At 32.9% G+C, this 16,635-nt stretch overlaps 2 protein-coding genes across 2 annotated transcripts in view; one reads left to right on the forward strand and one right to left on the reverse strand.

The window, feature by feature from the left end:
• Positions 1-7,355: 7,355 nt before the first annotated feature.
• On the forward strand, positions 7,356-9,245 carry LOC101260771 (mavicyanin-like). The gene is made up of 2 exons (XM_004248490.5): positions 7,356-7,654; positions 8,781-9,245. The coding sequence occupies exons 1-2, from the start codon at positions 7,498-7,500 to the stop codon at positions 9,113-9,115; spliced, it is 492 nt and encodes a 163-aa protein (XP_004248538.1). The 5' UTR covers positions 7,356-7,497; the 3' UTR covers positions 9,116-9,245.
• LOC101260482 (uncharacterized) overlaps positions 8,578-16,635 on the reverse strand; it is a 16,141-nt gene continuing 8,083 nt past the window's right edge. Inside the window, exons 4-5 of the mRNA XM_004248489.5 lie at positions 11,694-11,833; positions 8,578-9,751 (exon numbers count right to left, since the gene is read on the reverse strand). Of these exons, the coding sequence (XP_004248537.1) occupies positions 9,310-9,751; positions 11,694-11,833 (582 nt within the window). The 3' untranslated portion in view covers positions 8,578-9,309. The remainder of the gene's footprint in view (positions 9,752-11,693; positions 11,834-16,635) is intronic.

Below are 16,635 nucleotides of genomic sequence, written 5' to 3' on the forward strand. Positions count from 1 at the left end.
CAGTGCGCCAGAAAGGTGCTTCAAACCAACTGATCTAGCGCGGCGTGACAATTTGGCATTTTTCACCCGGTTTAGCCTTTTTAAGGTATATTAACACTCTCCAATGATTCTAATCACTTCAAATGATTTCTAAACACCTAGAAATCATCAAAGAACACAAATCATAACCTTGAATCCATAATTCAATTCAAGGAAAGTTAAGATCAAAGTCAAAGAAGTTAAGAGTCAAGTCAAAAGTTAAGAAGTAAGTCAAAGCAAAGTTTCTTAAAGTTTCAAGGGTCTTTATTAAACGTTTAACTTCGTTTTTAAGGCTCAAGTTTCAAATTAAAGTAAAGAGTAACAAGTTGAAGTCTTTCCTTCAAAGAAATATAAGGGAACTAAGTATTCCCTAAGAGTTAATTAAGGATCAATTTTTCAAGTTAAGCAAAGAGTAAAGAATTGAGTTCATTTCTCAAAAGTTATAAAGGAATTAAGTATTCCCTGAAAGTTTATAAATGTTTTCATATTTAAGTTAAGAGGAAACTAAGATTTTCCAAAAGAGTTTTGAACAAGAAAAGGGAACATTGATTCCAAGAGAGCTTTTTAAAGCTAAGTGTTGAGCAATTATCTCAATCCAAAGAAAGGAAGTTATTTCAAAAGGCATGAGCTAAAGTATATTTTGGGAGTAGTATTGAGCAGCGTGTGGGGATGAGAGTTCATATCAATTCAAGTTTCCATTAAAACCATGTAGCTGTCATGGGTATTAATGAGTTATACTTTTTAAATGATCACGTGAGTTAAGCTAGTGGATCCACTAAGTTAAGGAGCTCTATGCGACGGCAAAGTATATGAAAGTTTTGGCAGCGTGAGTAAGACGATGTATCACCAATTAGGCTCATAGTGGTGGTTGTCAGTTAGAGAATCTCCCACACAAATTATATTACTTTATATGTAAGTAAATTTGAGTTTGTTATTGCATTCTCTTTAACGAACTAAGTGTTTACATTGTTTTATAAGCTTTTATATATATTGCATGCGTCTTATTGATTTATATTTGGTCAAGTTATTCATGAGTTGAGTAGAGCCAAGGTAAGTGTTTCTTCTTACTTTTTTAAATCTTAAGTTTTGTTAGCATTCGAACTCTCATACTCATACATTCAATGTACTGATATCAGTTGGCCTGCATCTTATCATAATGCAGACACATGTAACCAAGATCAGCATCATGCAATGCCTCGTTGATCCAGCTGAGCACTTGGAGTCAATGGTGAGCATCCTTGCATTCTGGAGGACACATTTACATGCTTTTCAGATTTTTCCTTATAGGTTGTTGTAGGGTTTGTCTCAACATTCATCTTAGTATTAGGCTTCATAGACAGTTAAACAGTCAGACAATATAGTTTTGACTCTCTTTATTTGCATTGCAAACATTCCATTGTGAGACTTGTGTCATTTTGGCCAACACATGTTATTTTAAGTTATCCTTATGAGAATGTTTCTTGCATTATATTGAGTTAAGTCTTCCGCTGATTCAAGTAAGTCACGCCAAGGGTCCACTCAATGCCAGCAACGGTCATTGGGTGCCGGCCATGTCCAGGATGTAGGCTCGGAGTGTGACATATAGTATACGATGTTGTGAAATAGAATTAATATTACTAAATTAAAGTTTTTCATAAATTATTATAACTTAAAGAATATCTGAGAAGTGCTTTAAATGATTAATATTGATTTTCATAGAGTTAATTATTTTTGCGTCAAATAAGATTGCATATCATTGAAACATTTCAAAATGCATTCAAAAAATTTAAATATGCTGAGAAAATGATATATATTAAGTAGTATTGCTTTTACTTCACTAAATTTGGTAAACAAACTTAACGAACAAAACAAAAAAATAATATCAAGATAAAAATGGTCAGGAATAACTTTTCTTCAAACTTAACGAACAAAACAAAAAAGTAATATCAAGATAAAAATGCTCAGGAATAACTTTTCTTCTTGAGGTTATGACTATAATTGATGGACATCATTTAAGTACAATTATTCTCTTAGATATTAATACTTGAAATTTAATATGTGCATGAACTATGAACGATTTTATAAATATTTTAATATTTTATTTTTTAACGTGTTATTTTTCATAATATTTTGAGCAAGGCTATGATATAGATGTAATTTTAAAAAAATAAAATGTGTACTTATATAGTGAATGTAAATACTTTTATGAGTAGAATGTTATAGAGAAAAATATATTACGTCATTAATTAGTTCTAAAGAAAATTATTTTTTATTTTGCCGCACATGTATCATATAGATGTTGTCTTATGAGAGTATCTAGTATCTTATAGATGTTCTATCGTGATATAACATTAAACTTTTTCAATTAAAAAATTAAAAGCTAAATAAAATTTAAGGTATTCTTTATAGAATCTTTAATTTAATTTAAGATCATTTTATGATCTATCAGTATTTTCTTATTATTTTATATAGCTAGCAAAGAGTGTATGTGTGGCATAATATTTTCATAGATCAAAATGAAGACAAAATAACAAAAAATTGATACTAAAAAAATCATACTCAACATAATTATTAAAAAAGTAAAAATATGTAGATCAATTCATTAACAATGAAGAAGGAAAGCGAAAATATATATGTTCGTGATATATTCACCCTAGTGTTTCATTTAATTGAAATCCTTGCCACCAGCACTTTACTTTCTCCATTCATTTTTACTTACATATCTGTTAAAAATAATTATTATCATGGTTATTTTATCATATTATAAGTAAAAGTCAAAATCTATTTTTAAAACAGTAGACTTAATAATAAAACTACTAATTTAATGGACTACGCTGATGCCCGATCTTTTAGCAAAATTAGAAAGAAACTTCTTCATTTGATGTTAAAAGAATAAGAAATGGAAATACAAAGAAGAAATATCTTACCCCAATCATGTGCCTTTTTGTATTTGTTTATTATTGTTGTCTTTCTCCACATCTTTATCTATTTATTTTATTAGAGAAAATAATGAATAATTTGTGTATTTAAATTCTCTCTCGACTGAAAACACAAAAGAAAATATGCAAGCAACAAAATTTATAAAATAAAAATTCTCGCGTGCTATATATAGAAGATTTCTGTGTAAAGCAAAATTCATAGGTAATTGCATATTTCTTTCTTCTCTTCATTTCTTCTTTAATAGAAAGTAAATACCTAAATTCAAATGCTAAAAATTTTGAGGAAACATATGAATGGATTGGGGATGAATCATTTATGAAAATTTTAAATGATCCCAACTTGTCACAAAAATAAGATCCCCAAGATTTATAAGAAGTGAATAGTTGTGATTTATGACCGAAGAAACATGAAGGTAGAAATTGTTGTGCTATTTATAGGTAATTAGTTTTTTTTAATGATAAAACATGTAGGTTAACTAAAGAGCAGTAATGTTCTAAAATTATATAAATAATATTTATGTATGTGATGAAAATCATATGAGGAAAATATGAGTATAATTGATGAATGATTTGCTAAAATTTCTTCACCAACTCTTTCTAATGTTGTATCTGAATTTCGTTGGGTATCGAACTTAATCAACTATTGCAAATAACAGTTGAGTTTTTTTAAGATGGAGAAGAAGAATATAAACCCAAAAAAATTGTAGTTTAAAAGTGAGAGGGAGCCCCTATTTTTATAGCTAACAAATAGTAGCATGAATATATTTTGATTGTGCCTTATTAGATAAGTCACAACCCTTCAGAAACGACTCTGCTCATCGGAAAATACATAACCCTTTGAAAAAGTCACAACTCATCGGATAAGGCACAACCCTTTGTTAAAGTCACAATCCTTTGAAAAAGTCACAACTCATTAAAAATGTCACAACCCTTTGAAAATGTCACAAGTCATCACAAAAGTCATAATACATTAATGTGAAAAGGTAACAACTTTTAATATAACTTAATTAAGTAAATTGAGTATTTTTAATTGGGGGTACTATGATAGTTTAAAATTCATGTTTGGAAATTTATGTTTTTAAGGTAGTATATATATATATATATATATATATATATATATATATATATATAGAGAGAGAGAGAGAGAGAGAGAGAGAGTTGTCAAAAAGGGTCAGTCCAGCCTCGCCTTGCCCAAGCCTCACAGGTCAGGTAATTTGAAGGGCTAGTCCTTCATTTAGAATGGGCTGAAAATGCTCAACCCAACCCTAGAAGGGCCACGGACGGGGGAGGGCTAACCCTTTTTTTTCTTTTCAAACTTAAAATTCTACGACATCAAGAACGAGAAGATTTTCAAAACAAATATGGCAAACAATGATGTTGTTTCAATATCACTAGCAAAAAAAATCTAGTGAAATTAGCATGTATCTAAGATACTAGATATGTGAGATAGATGTATTTAGTGTGATGCATCACACATATGCGAGCGAGATAAGAAAATGACCAGTGAGATGGAAGGAAGGTGAGGACACAAGATTTGTCAATGTATCCTAGATACAGTCCACTTGGATAGAGTATATCTAAAACAAATTACACATAATTTTGAGTCCATGTATCCCCAGATACATATCTCTGGACACACAAAATCTATTAAGATTTGTAATATTACAATATAGTGTGCATCTAAGTAATTAGCTCATACACTAGTGAAATTTTCTTTAAGTTACCCTAAAATAAATAATCTTGGTCCATGGGCTGACCCTTGCTCGACCCTGATCAAGTCTCAAGGGTCAACGGTCAAGGGCTTATAAGTCTAATTTTAAAGGGGCTTGAAAAATCATATTTCAACCCTACCCCGATAATGGGTTGTATTGGTTCGAGCCCATGGGCTAAGCCCATTTTGAGGGTTCTCTATATATAATAAAGTAGAAACACAGACAAAGTGATGTTGCATCTTTCTATGGCCTCGATTTATATTGATCTTTTTTTCTCATTTTTTCTAATTTAAATTAATTATTGTATTAGAAAAGTAAATTATTGAATTTATTATAGATAAATATTTTATTAACAAAGGAACAAATACAACAAAAACTCTTCACATTTTTTCTTTTATTTGATTATCTCACTTCTAATCATAAGATGATAATATTGTTCTATATATTAAGTATTTTTATTATTCAATTTATTCACAAGGATTTATTACTCATGAGTTACACCTCTTTAATTTTTATTTTTAATAATATTCATAACTCCCATTATTTTTATGTTCATACCTTCCAAATCTAAATTTATAAGGTTATGATGTCCTATGGTATTCCTCTATTTTGCATATAAATTCATACTTAGTTTCATGATTCACATTTAAGATTATCCTTTCTCTTTTTCATCATATTAGTTTGTGAATTGACTAACATGTAACCCAAAAAAAATACATGAAGGTAAGAATATTTCATTATCAAGTCTTTATTTTTTCATTTCTTCAATTTTGCCTATATAATTCATATTTAGTTTCTCAACTTTTCATATTTATTTTTATGTACATTGATATTTTTTTCTTAATATTTTATTTATGTATGTATTATCATTCACCAAGCAAGTATGATTTTAAAAAATATTTTTGTAATAATGAACAATATGTTGTTAGTATGCAATTGCTCCTTTTAACCATAACTTTTCAGGATATAATGTAGTTTGATTATAGTATTTGTTAAATTTCAAGAGATGATTATTAATTATTATTGTTAGTACTATTGTAAAACTAATATACATATATATTATGTATGGTTTAATTTTCTTTCTTTTGATATAATTGTTTTTTAATTGGCATATGATATCCTATATTCAATTGGTATCATATGATGAATAGTTTGGAGCAAATTATGGTGGCGAATCTATTTATAAAGAAAGATGGTAGAATAAAAATGAAGTATAATTAGAAATTATTTTTTCTAGATATTTTTACTTTGAATTGTATTAGTTAACTTGGCTACTTTTGCAAGAATTTTTTAAAATTTTCATTTGTATAATAATTTAGCTACAATGCAATGTGTTGTCAGTGTTAATCATTTGATCCTTTACTAATCTACTTTTTTTAATTATGAAACATAATTACTATAATTATCCCATTTCAACAATAAAAAAAAATTATGGTGATAAGGAGTTTCAATTTTCTGTACTTGCAAAAAAGTAATTGAAAAATAAAATGTTAATTTCATGATGTCATTTTTTTGAGGATGTTACCATCTATTTTTGGTCGTTGCTCTTTCTTATATTCAAAATTTCTATGCAGCCACCGATTGGTATATTTTCTTGTCCATTGTTGTATTTGCACCCCTTATTTTTATTTGTTTATTTAGTTTACAAATAAAATCAATTATTAATTTTTAAAATGTCTAATAAAATTATACATTTGAATTATTTATAACTCATATCTCCTCATCTTTCTTACAACTTCTCATCTTAAATATTATCATAACTTTTGTATGTTTCATTATGCGTAATGCGTATAAAAATTTAATAGTGTTTAAAAATTATAATAAACAAACGTAATAATAAATACACAGTCAAAAAACTAAAACTCTTTTTACGAAATTAAATTTGTATTAAAAATTTTGTAGTACTACAAAAGATAGAGGAAATTAAAACATATCAAAAACTTCCAACATAAAACAAAATATGTTTATTCAAAATATTACTTTTATTTCATTTACTTCACCATAGTGGATATTTTATTCTGCTATATACATAAGAATAATTTACACTTAAAAAGGATGCAAAAAGAAATTTTAATTTATATGTTTAAAAAAATAAAAAAAATGTATCATGTCGCAGATGAAGAGAAATATCAATATTATCTTATATATCCGACGCTAAATACTATTATCTTATAAACCTTTGTGTGTCAGATTATATTTCATACCCCCATCGTTCTTTTAACCACACAACCAATTTAAAAATTATCTGACAAGTATCTATTAGAATTGATTTTAACCATAGAGATTATCATTCAAATTATGGTGCATGCATTATATGAATAATCTCTACGGAGTTAAATATTTTATGTATATATTTTCTAAAATTGAGTACTACTAATATGTTGTTTTTGGTGCTTCAAAAAGAATGAATATTGCACTTAATTTAATGGTGAGTTGTATAATCATAGTAGATTAAACCATTTTTAGTAATAATATTGAAACCAATTAGGTGCAATAATGAAACTTGTGTTTGGTAGAAGGTGTATCAATTATGATTGTATCAAAGCCACAAGTCAGAAAAAGGTATACAAAAATGTCCTAAAGTATTAGGTAGACTGTTAGCACCAAACTAACGACTACTACTATTATTAGTATATATAATTATATATATCAGAAGTGAAAACTTCAAACTAACTACTACTACTAGCTAGTATTATTTTTTTCAAATAAGTAAAGTTGTTGCTTTTGGACTAAATGTTACATGCACAACATCCCTCTATATAAGTTGGGATAACAATGTCCATCATTTCATAAACTTGTGTTTATTTTCTTTCCAATTTTTTCTTGAATTAATTTAGACGTTAAATACAATGGCTTTTGCAGCAATTTTCCTATTTGTTCTTCTTGCTTCTCCTATAATGTGTTATGGCAAGGATCACATTGTTGGAGGCAGCGATGGGTGGAGTCAATCTGGAGATTATTCAACTTGGGCATCTGCTCAAACTTTCAATGTTGGAGACAACCTTGGTAACTGAATTTTCCTATATTTCTTTATTTTCCTTTCCCAAGGAATTACAATAATTTTTCATATGTTCATTTAACTAGTTATTATCCCGAAAAGTTGAAAGAAAGAAGAAAGGCGAATTTACGAGATAATAATTATTATAGTCTAGTGACTACATGAGAAATTTGTTGAAGAATGACAAAAAGTCGATGTGGTGATTAATTAATTAGATTCTTGATCTCTTTATAAGTCTTGGACAATCCACCAACTTTGGTGTGTGAGTTGGGCAAAATCTAATTTTATGAAATCAACTCAATTTTTCTTCATGCTTGCAAATATGCACAAAGTTCACTCAATTTACTTTTATGCATGCTATATGTTGTATCCTTCGAAAAATTGAGATCATGTGTGGGAAGGTGATATTAATGTATTTTAGATGTATAAAGTTTGGTGTGCAAGTTTAACATAATCCATTACATTCAATTCGAACTCTACATATATTTGTAGAAAAACAAGGATTTGAGGTAAATATATATTTGGAAACTTACCCTCTAAACTTATCATCCACAAAGTCTTTCGACTCTTCATGATCTACCACTAGCATCATATGAATCACTTAAAAGTACTAAGAATTAAAAATCATTTTTATTATATAATTAGATGGCTACATGAGGTGATTTCTCAATCGATTTGCCAAATCAAGTAACATTCTGAAGGATGTATTATTGAAAATATTATGATAGTTTTATGACTTCAAAAAAAAACACATCTTATTCTAGGTTCAACCGACTAGATATAAAAACCATATATATGTTTGTACAGACTGTATACCTTTTATGTTATTGGCTTTTATTTCATTTGTTATAATAAAACTATTGCTCCAGAATTATGTCGAATTGCAATAAGAGTTTTAAATATTACAATTAAACTAACTAAGAAGCTCGGATGAGCAGTGGTAATTGGCAATGATATTAATATAAGGTACATTGTCTTTCGAATACAATTCAATTCATCAAAATATTATATTGTGCATAAGCTTTTAAGCTTCCTTGCTTTCTAAAGCCGTGTCTGACATACATGTGAAATTGTAGAATAGGATATGCATGTTATATATTAAAATAGTAACAAGATATGTTTGGGCTTTGGCAGTGTTTAACTATGGTGGAAGTCATGGCGTGAACATAGTAAGTAAAGATGATTATGACAATTGCAACACTGGAAATGCTCTCCTATCTTATACTGGTGGACAGAATAGCATACCCCTCTCAAGTGCAGGTGACATGTATTTTGTTTGTCCTACACTTAATCACTGTGACACTGGCATGAAATTGGCAATCAAAGTTGAAGGAACTTCCTCTGCCACAACACCTGCAACTCCCTATGGCACAAAGTCTATGCCACATAATGCTGCCTCTGGTACATTTGGCACTATGAACAAAATGGTTTTTGGATTTTCACTTGCCTTGTTTGTATTCATGGGCTAGGAGAGAGGCAGTGCTATATATGAATTCTATTTCCTTTTTTTTATGTTCCATTTCATTTCTGTTTATTTCCTTGTTCATATTTTTTTTAAGGAATAAGTAACTTTTTTGTTTTGGTTGTCAATGCATAAAATTTGAATCCCATTTATGTCAACATGGATTCAAAACTTAAAAGAAAGAAAAGGGGTGAAGAGAATTTACATGGGTGGTGGATTAGTCCATCTTCTCTTCATCTCCGACTTCGATCGAACCTCTTTCAGTTTGCCATCCGCTTCATAATCTCTTTCCATAACAAGGTTCACTCCTTCATCTGAATACCACCCAACTCCTATACATAGAGTCCCATCCTTGTTCACATCAACATAACTCGTAACGCCTCCTGGTAGCCAGAGAACAGTTGCATCCTGCATGTCTAACAATTCCTCTTCTCCAAAGTACACTGGATTTTCTGGGAGGCTTCTCTTCTTCAGGTTTTCCGTGCATAGGTAAACATATGGCATGCCACAAGTTGTTTCCGTTGTGTTGTCCTCACCGTAGATAGGTGTTGCACTCACCTCAAACACTTTCCAAGATCCAGTCAGCTCTGATGGTTGGATTCTTCTTCTTTGAGAAAAGGGCTTCACGTCCAGCTCCATGTCACTATTATTCTCAAAAGAAATTATTAGAAACGTTTTATACTTACTCCATTTCGTTTTATATGGTCGTATTTGACTAAATATAAAGTTTGAAAGGGATTTTTTATACATACCAAAAGTACTTTTACAACTTATAGTCATGACATTTCTGTGAGAATAAGAGTAGCTTCCTTTTTTTTCTAAAGAAGAGCCTTTTTTTTTTGTTATAACATCATGTTCTCAAGGGTTTCGTGAAAAGTTTAAAGAAAAAAGTTCCTAAATATCTAAAGGAGTAATTCTTTTTTAAACAGACTAAAAAGACAAGAACGTCATATAAAATGGAACACATAGGAAGTAGGAGTACTGTCATGCAGAACAGAATGCCAAAATACAGGCTTTATAAGTATCCATTACATGAATATGTTTCAAACTGAAAGGAAACGAGACAATCCAGATGTCACATAATAAGGTGAGAGATAATTATTGGTCCAGTATCCTTCTTCAGTCCAGAAAAATCTCTGCCTATTCTAATTCCACAAATGGTGGTCAGTAACCAAATGTTGCAGTGGAGTTGGGCGCTGAGAGAGATGTTTGGAGGAAGGACAAAGAGAGGGGTAGTTAGGATTTATTTTGTTAGGTGTCTTTCCCTTTAGTCTTTATCAAACATGTATTTATCTTCTTTTTTTGAGATAAGGGTAACTTTGTATTCACAAAAAGTTCATCATGAAAGGGATAATGAATTATAAACTTACATCTCACAGGGTGGTGGGCACACCCTCAAAAAGACATACAGAATTACAAGTTTCCTATAAAACTGACCATCTCTATGCTTTCCCCTACCAACTCTTGCTTACACCAAAAAAAATAAAAAACTTGAGCTTTTCATTTTTATCTTTTGAAAACTGATCATTTTGTCCTTCAAAACACCTAGCATTCCTTTCTTTCCATAGAGCTTCCATACTGGTTTATCCTTTCTTTGAGACATGGCTGGTGGGGTGTTAAGCACCTTTAGTAGCCTGGCCACATCCTCAATTTCCCAGTTATTCAAAGCCCTCCTGAACACTAAGTTCCACCCTTGTTGGCACCATACTTGAGCAACAGTAGCAGCAGATCTTTGTAAGCTCTGTAGAAGTTTGGGAATAAGTTCATCAGGCTATCATCCCCTTTTCAGATTTCATTCCAGAAATCTGTTTTCAGACTATTGGCCACACTAATATAAATGTTGTTATTGAACTATGGCCACATCCTTCTGATGGTCTTCCACACACAACATCCAAACGACCCCATCAACTCCTCAGTAGTCCATTGGTTTAACAAGCCATATTTCCTTGCTATGGATCTTCTTCATAGGGCTCCATCTTCGGTACAAAATCTCCATAGTCATTTTTGTAGCAAGCAATCATTATGGATGCTAAGATTTCTCATGCCAAGGCCACCTTGTTTTCTGCTCAATGTGAGTATCTCTCATTTCACGAGGTAGTAGCTTCTCTTCTCTTTGTTCCCTTGCCAAATGAAGGATCTTCTCATACTGTTGATTTCCTTCACAGTGCTCTTGGGTATTGGAAATAGACTCATCATGCATCTAAAGCTAACTTGATGAGAGTCAACCTACCCCCCCGTGGACTTTTCCATCTTGAGAGTCTTTTCTTACATCTCTCCATCACCTCACTCCATACCTCCAACTCCTTGTTTTTGGCCCCCAGCTGGCATGTATTTATCTATTGGTCTGATTTGCAACATATGAAGCAATTGATCTCACATGCCTGAACTTATTAATTGTTGAGTGTGGTGCCCAATAGGCACATTTTTGTTGAGGTTGGAGTGGTCAATAGCATATAAGGTGTTCGAATGAGGACGGGAACAATTTTCAGATTTTGTTAACGCCAGACATTATATTGAAGGATTACAGAAGTCAACAGATTAACATTTCAGAATTACAAATAGCATCAAATATAAGATACTGATACCTTTGGTCAGCTAGATTAGCAGTACTAACCCACTGCTCTTCATACATAGCAACCCTCAATATTTGGATGTCTGAACCCCCATTACTGAACTCTATTGTGTGCACCATGCGGAGTCTCTTGTGACAACCTTTTACCAGACACTGTAAAGGAAAATAAAGGAAGAGAATTAACTTTCCTTCCAAGGAATGTATAAACCAAACATTACACTAGGATAATGTTGTTAATGGAAACTGATAAGATAGGAGACTTTTACATAGCAACGCTTAAGAAGGGAAACTGATAAGTAGGATTGCTTTTGACATCTCTCTCAAAGAAAACACTGGGTACAAAATAGTGCTAGTGTTGCTTCCCAGTGTCATTTTGAACTAAGGGAACAAAAGAACTCACTCAACTAGTAAAAAAAAGAGGTCATGAAAAATAGCTGTTGTTTAAAACACTGTTTTAGGTCACTCACATTGACTTCAAGAACACAGATTGAATGCATCTCCCTCACCCCATCACACCCCACCCTCAAACACCCGCAAGACGAAGAGAGTGAGGTAAGATATTCCAAGACCACTAAAGGAAATGGGGACATTCATCAAATCCTAGAAGAAGCTAAAGAGGAGATTTGAAGTTGATAGAGTATATGGATATAGAACTAGTTATATTCCCAAGATTGAACTTCGAGACTGATTGGAAGCAAGTAATGGGTTATTAAGTGCATATAGTGATTTCAGAAGTTCCCGTCTTTGGAAAGCCACTAATAGGTGAAGAAGAAAGTCAACAAGGCTAACAGTTGGCTCTCATGCCTTTCAGCAAGTGTTGCCAAGCAAAAAGTACCACAAGAACAACATACCCAATGTAATCCCACAAGTGGAGCGGGGGATGATAGTGTATGCAAACCTTACCCCTACATGGAAGGTAGAGAGGTGGTTTTAGATAGAGCCTCAGCTCAAGGAAAAGCAGAACAAAGCAGTCCTGTAAAACAAAATAACGGAAATGAAAGAAGCCATGGCAAAATACTACATAAAGCATGATAAAGTAATTTGAAGAAAATGAACAATAAATACCACAAAATAATACAACAATTGAAGTACATGAAACACATATGATAACACATATTGAAGGACAAGAAACACGAGGAATTTAACGACTAAAGCATGGGTTTTCAATAAAGAAACTGAATGGAAAAAATAACAAAAGCATGTAATGCAAGAAAAAATAACTTTAAACACAAGCAACAATTATCCGAACAAATAATTGAAATAATTACCATTACATAAAGTACATTAAGTAAATTCATGGTAATAAAGATTAAACCATTCCAAAGTTCTGACTAGATGCAAACATGTTTAAGTTCCTTCTGATACAAAAATTTTAACTTCCTATATGTTATCACCAAATATTTATTCTTAACAGTATGCTTAAAAGTTACAACCGGTATATCACTTTCAACCAGCTTATTGTTTTTACTCTTTAAGACAAAGCACATGGACAATGAGACTCATGACATGAGGCCTTGTGTTCAAGCACCACCTAAAATAGGGGAAAAGCCTAAACTGGACTTCACCTAAATCCAAGTTTCAACCGTTAAACACATATTAAGCGAGCTTTTAACAAGATTGTTTTATGCCGTTTGAGCACAAAAATAAAACATCTCATGAACCTAGGTCCTTATTCCCAAACCATGATACTAAGAAACAACAAATACTTTTTTTGGGGAAAAGATTAAAGTTTATTGATATAATGGGGTCGAAACTAGCATGCAAGCTGCATATAGATATATAAATTCTTTTTAAAAGAAGGAATTATTTGTTGTAAAGAGCATCCGGCCATCGAATGTAATTGGACTCCAATATGTGCTTTGTAAGTGTGCATAAAACAAAGAAGTTCGACAAATTTTAACAAAGACTTTTCAACTCATTTAGATGCTCCTCTGTCTTTTAATTTCCATATGGTCCATATGACCTTCAGAGTTTCATTTCTCATGCTCTTCTGTTCCACCTCTTCTTTTTGAACTTCCATCTCAGTAACACATCTTTAATAGATCCTGACACAAGCCATTCAACTATAAAATATGTTCCACAAATTCACGTAGCCTAGGGGTGGCGTTCAGTTCTTCAGCTGCACATATATTAAACCAGATACAGAGAACTGTTTGTTGAGACTTATACAGATTGTAGTTGCGGTATCATCCTTCATATACCCTATCATGTATCACAGAATAAAGAACGATCACTCATTTAGCTATTCCCTTCTATGGTATCAGAGCCTTGCTCACACGAGACCGATCCTTGTTTCTTTCCTCACACAAAACCTGATCCACTGTCTCAATGGCTCCTCCTACCAACGTTGTTAGTGTTGGTAACACAACCGCAAGCAACCCCATCGTCCAATTCAATCCAGCCATGCAATTACCAATCAAGCTTATCAGCAGTCATAATTTTGCGACCTGGAAGGCACAGATTTCAATGCTCATGAATGGCCACAAATAGTTGGCCATCTTAATGGCACCTCCGCTGCAACCACCCAAGACAATAACTCAAAACAATCAAAGCTCACCAAATCCTGCCTATGAGGCCTGGTTCTGCCAGGATCAACTCATACAAATTCCCTCATGCATCAGTTGATCCAACACCTGCATCCATCGTTGCAAGTGCATCTTCTGCTCACAAAGCATGGACTCATCTCCATACTGCTTTTGCTAACAAGTCTCAGACTAGAATTTTTAGTCTCCGAGACCAGCTAGCTCAGCTCCAAAAGGAATCTCAACCTATAACAGATTATTTACACGAGGTTCGGTCACTCTCTAATGAACTCACAACTGCTGGAGCACCATTTACAAATGAAGAACTCATTGTCAAGATTCTGAGTGGTCTTGGCCCTGAGTTTCAAGAGATTTCCGCAGCTATCAGATCACGTAATACGTTTATCACTTATGAGGAATTATATGAGAAGTTGATTAATCATGAACTCTTCCTAAAATATGAAGATGCTAAGAAAACACCTCTTATAACTGCAGCAATTTCTCAACGGACCAGCATTGCTTCTCCTCGCAACAACAACCGGAGGCAAGGAAACAATGCCTCGCCTAACAATCAACAGTGATGCCCTCAACAGAACAGAGAACAACAATGGCGCCCTCAACAGAACAGGGAACAACGGACCCCAAGGAGAAATCAGCAATGGCAGCAACAACTTTCGGGCAATGAACTATGATGTCAACTCTGTGATCGTCCTGGTCACTCAGCAAGAGATTGTCGCTCACAGTCCCATAATCACTTCCAAGCACGTGCCAACTCTGATGGCCGTCTAAACCAACAACAGGAACCTTGGATTGTGGACACTGGAGCCACTCATCACATTACATCTGATGCTCACAGCCTAACTACTACACAGGATTATCATGGTCCAGAGACGGTCTCAATGGGTGATGGTAATACCATACCAATTTCCCACACTGGTTAACACTAATTTCTGTGCATCAAAATATCAATTTACCTTGCAAAATACTTTGTGTGCCCCTTCGATAAAAAGAAATTTTATCTCAGTCTCACAATTCTGTTGTGACAATCAGACATCTATTGAATTTTTCCCTTTTCATTATCTTGTGAAGGACTTGACTACAGGGGCGCCTTTAGTACGTGGACAGAGTAAAAGTGGACTTTATGAGTGGCCACCAGGTAGTACAAGCACCCATCCCCAATGCAATTTGGCCACTCCTTTGCACCTACGCATCGGTGCTTGGGACATCCCAACAAACGCGTTTTAAATAAGCTTTGCAGAAGTTTTTTCTTCCATTTTCAGATTCAAAAGTTATTGCACTATGTAATTCTGGTTGTTCAAATAAAATGCACAGGTTACCATTTTCTGAAAATTCCTTGCAAAGCAAACGACCTTTACAAATAATTTACAGTGATTTATGGGGACCTTCCCCCGTGTTGTTTGTTGATATTAAAAATTATTATGTTTTATTTGTTATCAATTTTCAAATTATATGTTGTTATACACATTAAAATTTAAGCATGAAGTTGTCCAGGTTTTCAAAAGTTTATATCCCTTGCTTGAGCGACAATTTGAAAAAAAAATTCTCTCTGTACCGACGGTGGCGGTGAATTTGGAAGTCTCTCCTCATACTTAAAAACGAAAGGTATTGAACATTTGTTATCCGCTCCTTATACACCACAAAGAGTAGCTTTGATTGAACAGAGACACCGGCATGTTATTGAAATTGCCAAGACTCTATTACACCAAGCTTCACTACCATCCAAATTTTGAAATTTTGCTTGTTACCAAGTCGTTTATATTATAAACAAATTAACCACACCTAATTTAAAAGATCAGTGTCCATATGAGATTTTGTTCCAACCAGTCCCAAATTATGAATCCATAAAAATATTTGGTTTTTTTATGTTCACGCTGGATTCGACCCTATGCCACCAATAAACTTGACCCCTGTTCAACTCCATGTGTTTATTTGGGATTCTCTAACAAATATTACTACCACCGGTGTTTTGATCCTATCAATTCCAAGCTTTATTTATCAAGGGATGTATTACTTTATGAAGTAAATTATCCTTCCAAACACATATTTTCCCAATTCAAAAAAAATAATTCTAGTACTAATATATCGCAGGAAGTTTGTTAGATGACCTCAAATCAAAGGATAATAACTTGGATTTAAACTCTTGTAATGATCTTCCACTACCAGCGGTGCAACTGCCTCAACTGCCACTTCCATCCAAATCTGCCACAAGCCAAGGCCTCTCCGACAGTTCAGATACTTTTCCATCTCTACTGCCAACCATTTCTCCTGATCTATTTTCATCTCCCTCTCGCAATATCTCCCCCACTACTTTTGTCCCTCCACAAAAGTCTACATCCCCTTCCACCTCAGCGTTCCTAATTAATCGCCCCCTCATTACCTATCAACGTCGCAACTATCCGTCCGTGGCCAAAC

Source organism: Solanum lycopersicum, chromosome 10 (assembly GCF_036512215.1).
Source record: "Solanum lycopersicum chromosome 10, SLM_r2.1".
Lineage (NCBI taxonomy): Eukaryota > Viridiplantae > Streptophyta > Magnoliopsida > Solanales > Solanaceae > Solanum > Solanum lycopersicum.

Excerpts from the sequence above, each read along its gene's own strand:
- LOC101260771 (XM_004248490.5), top strand. The coding sequence starts at position 7,498 with ATGGCTTTTGCAGCAATTTTCCTATTTGTTCTTCTTGCTTCTCCTATA. Across the intron at positions 7,655-8,780 it reads CAATGTTGGAGACAACCTTG|TGTTTAACTATGGTGGAAGT; the intron begins GTAACTGAATTT and ends GGGCTTTGGCAG.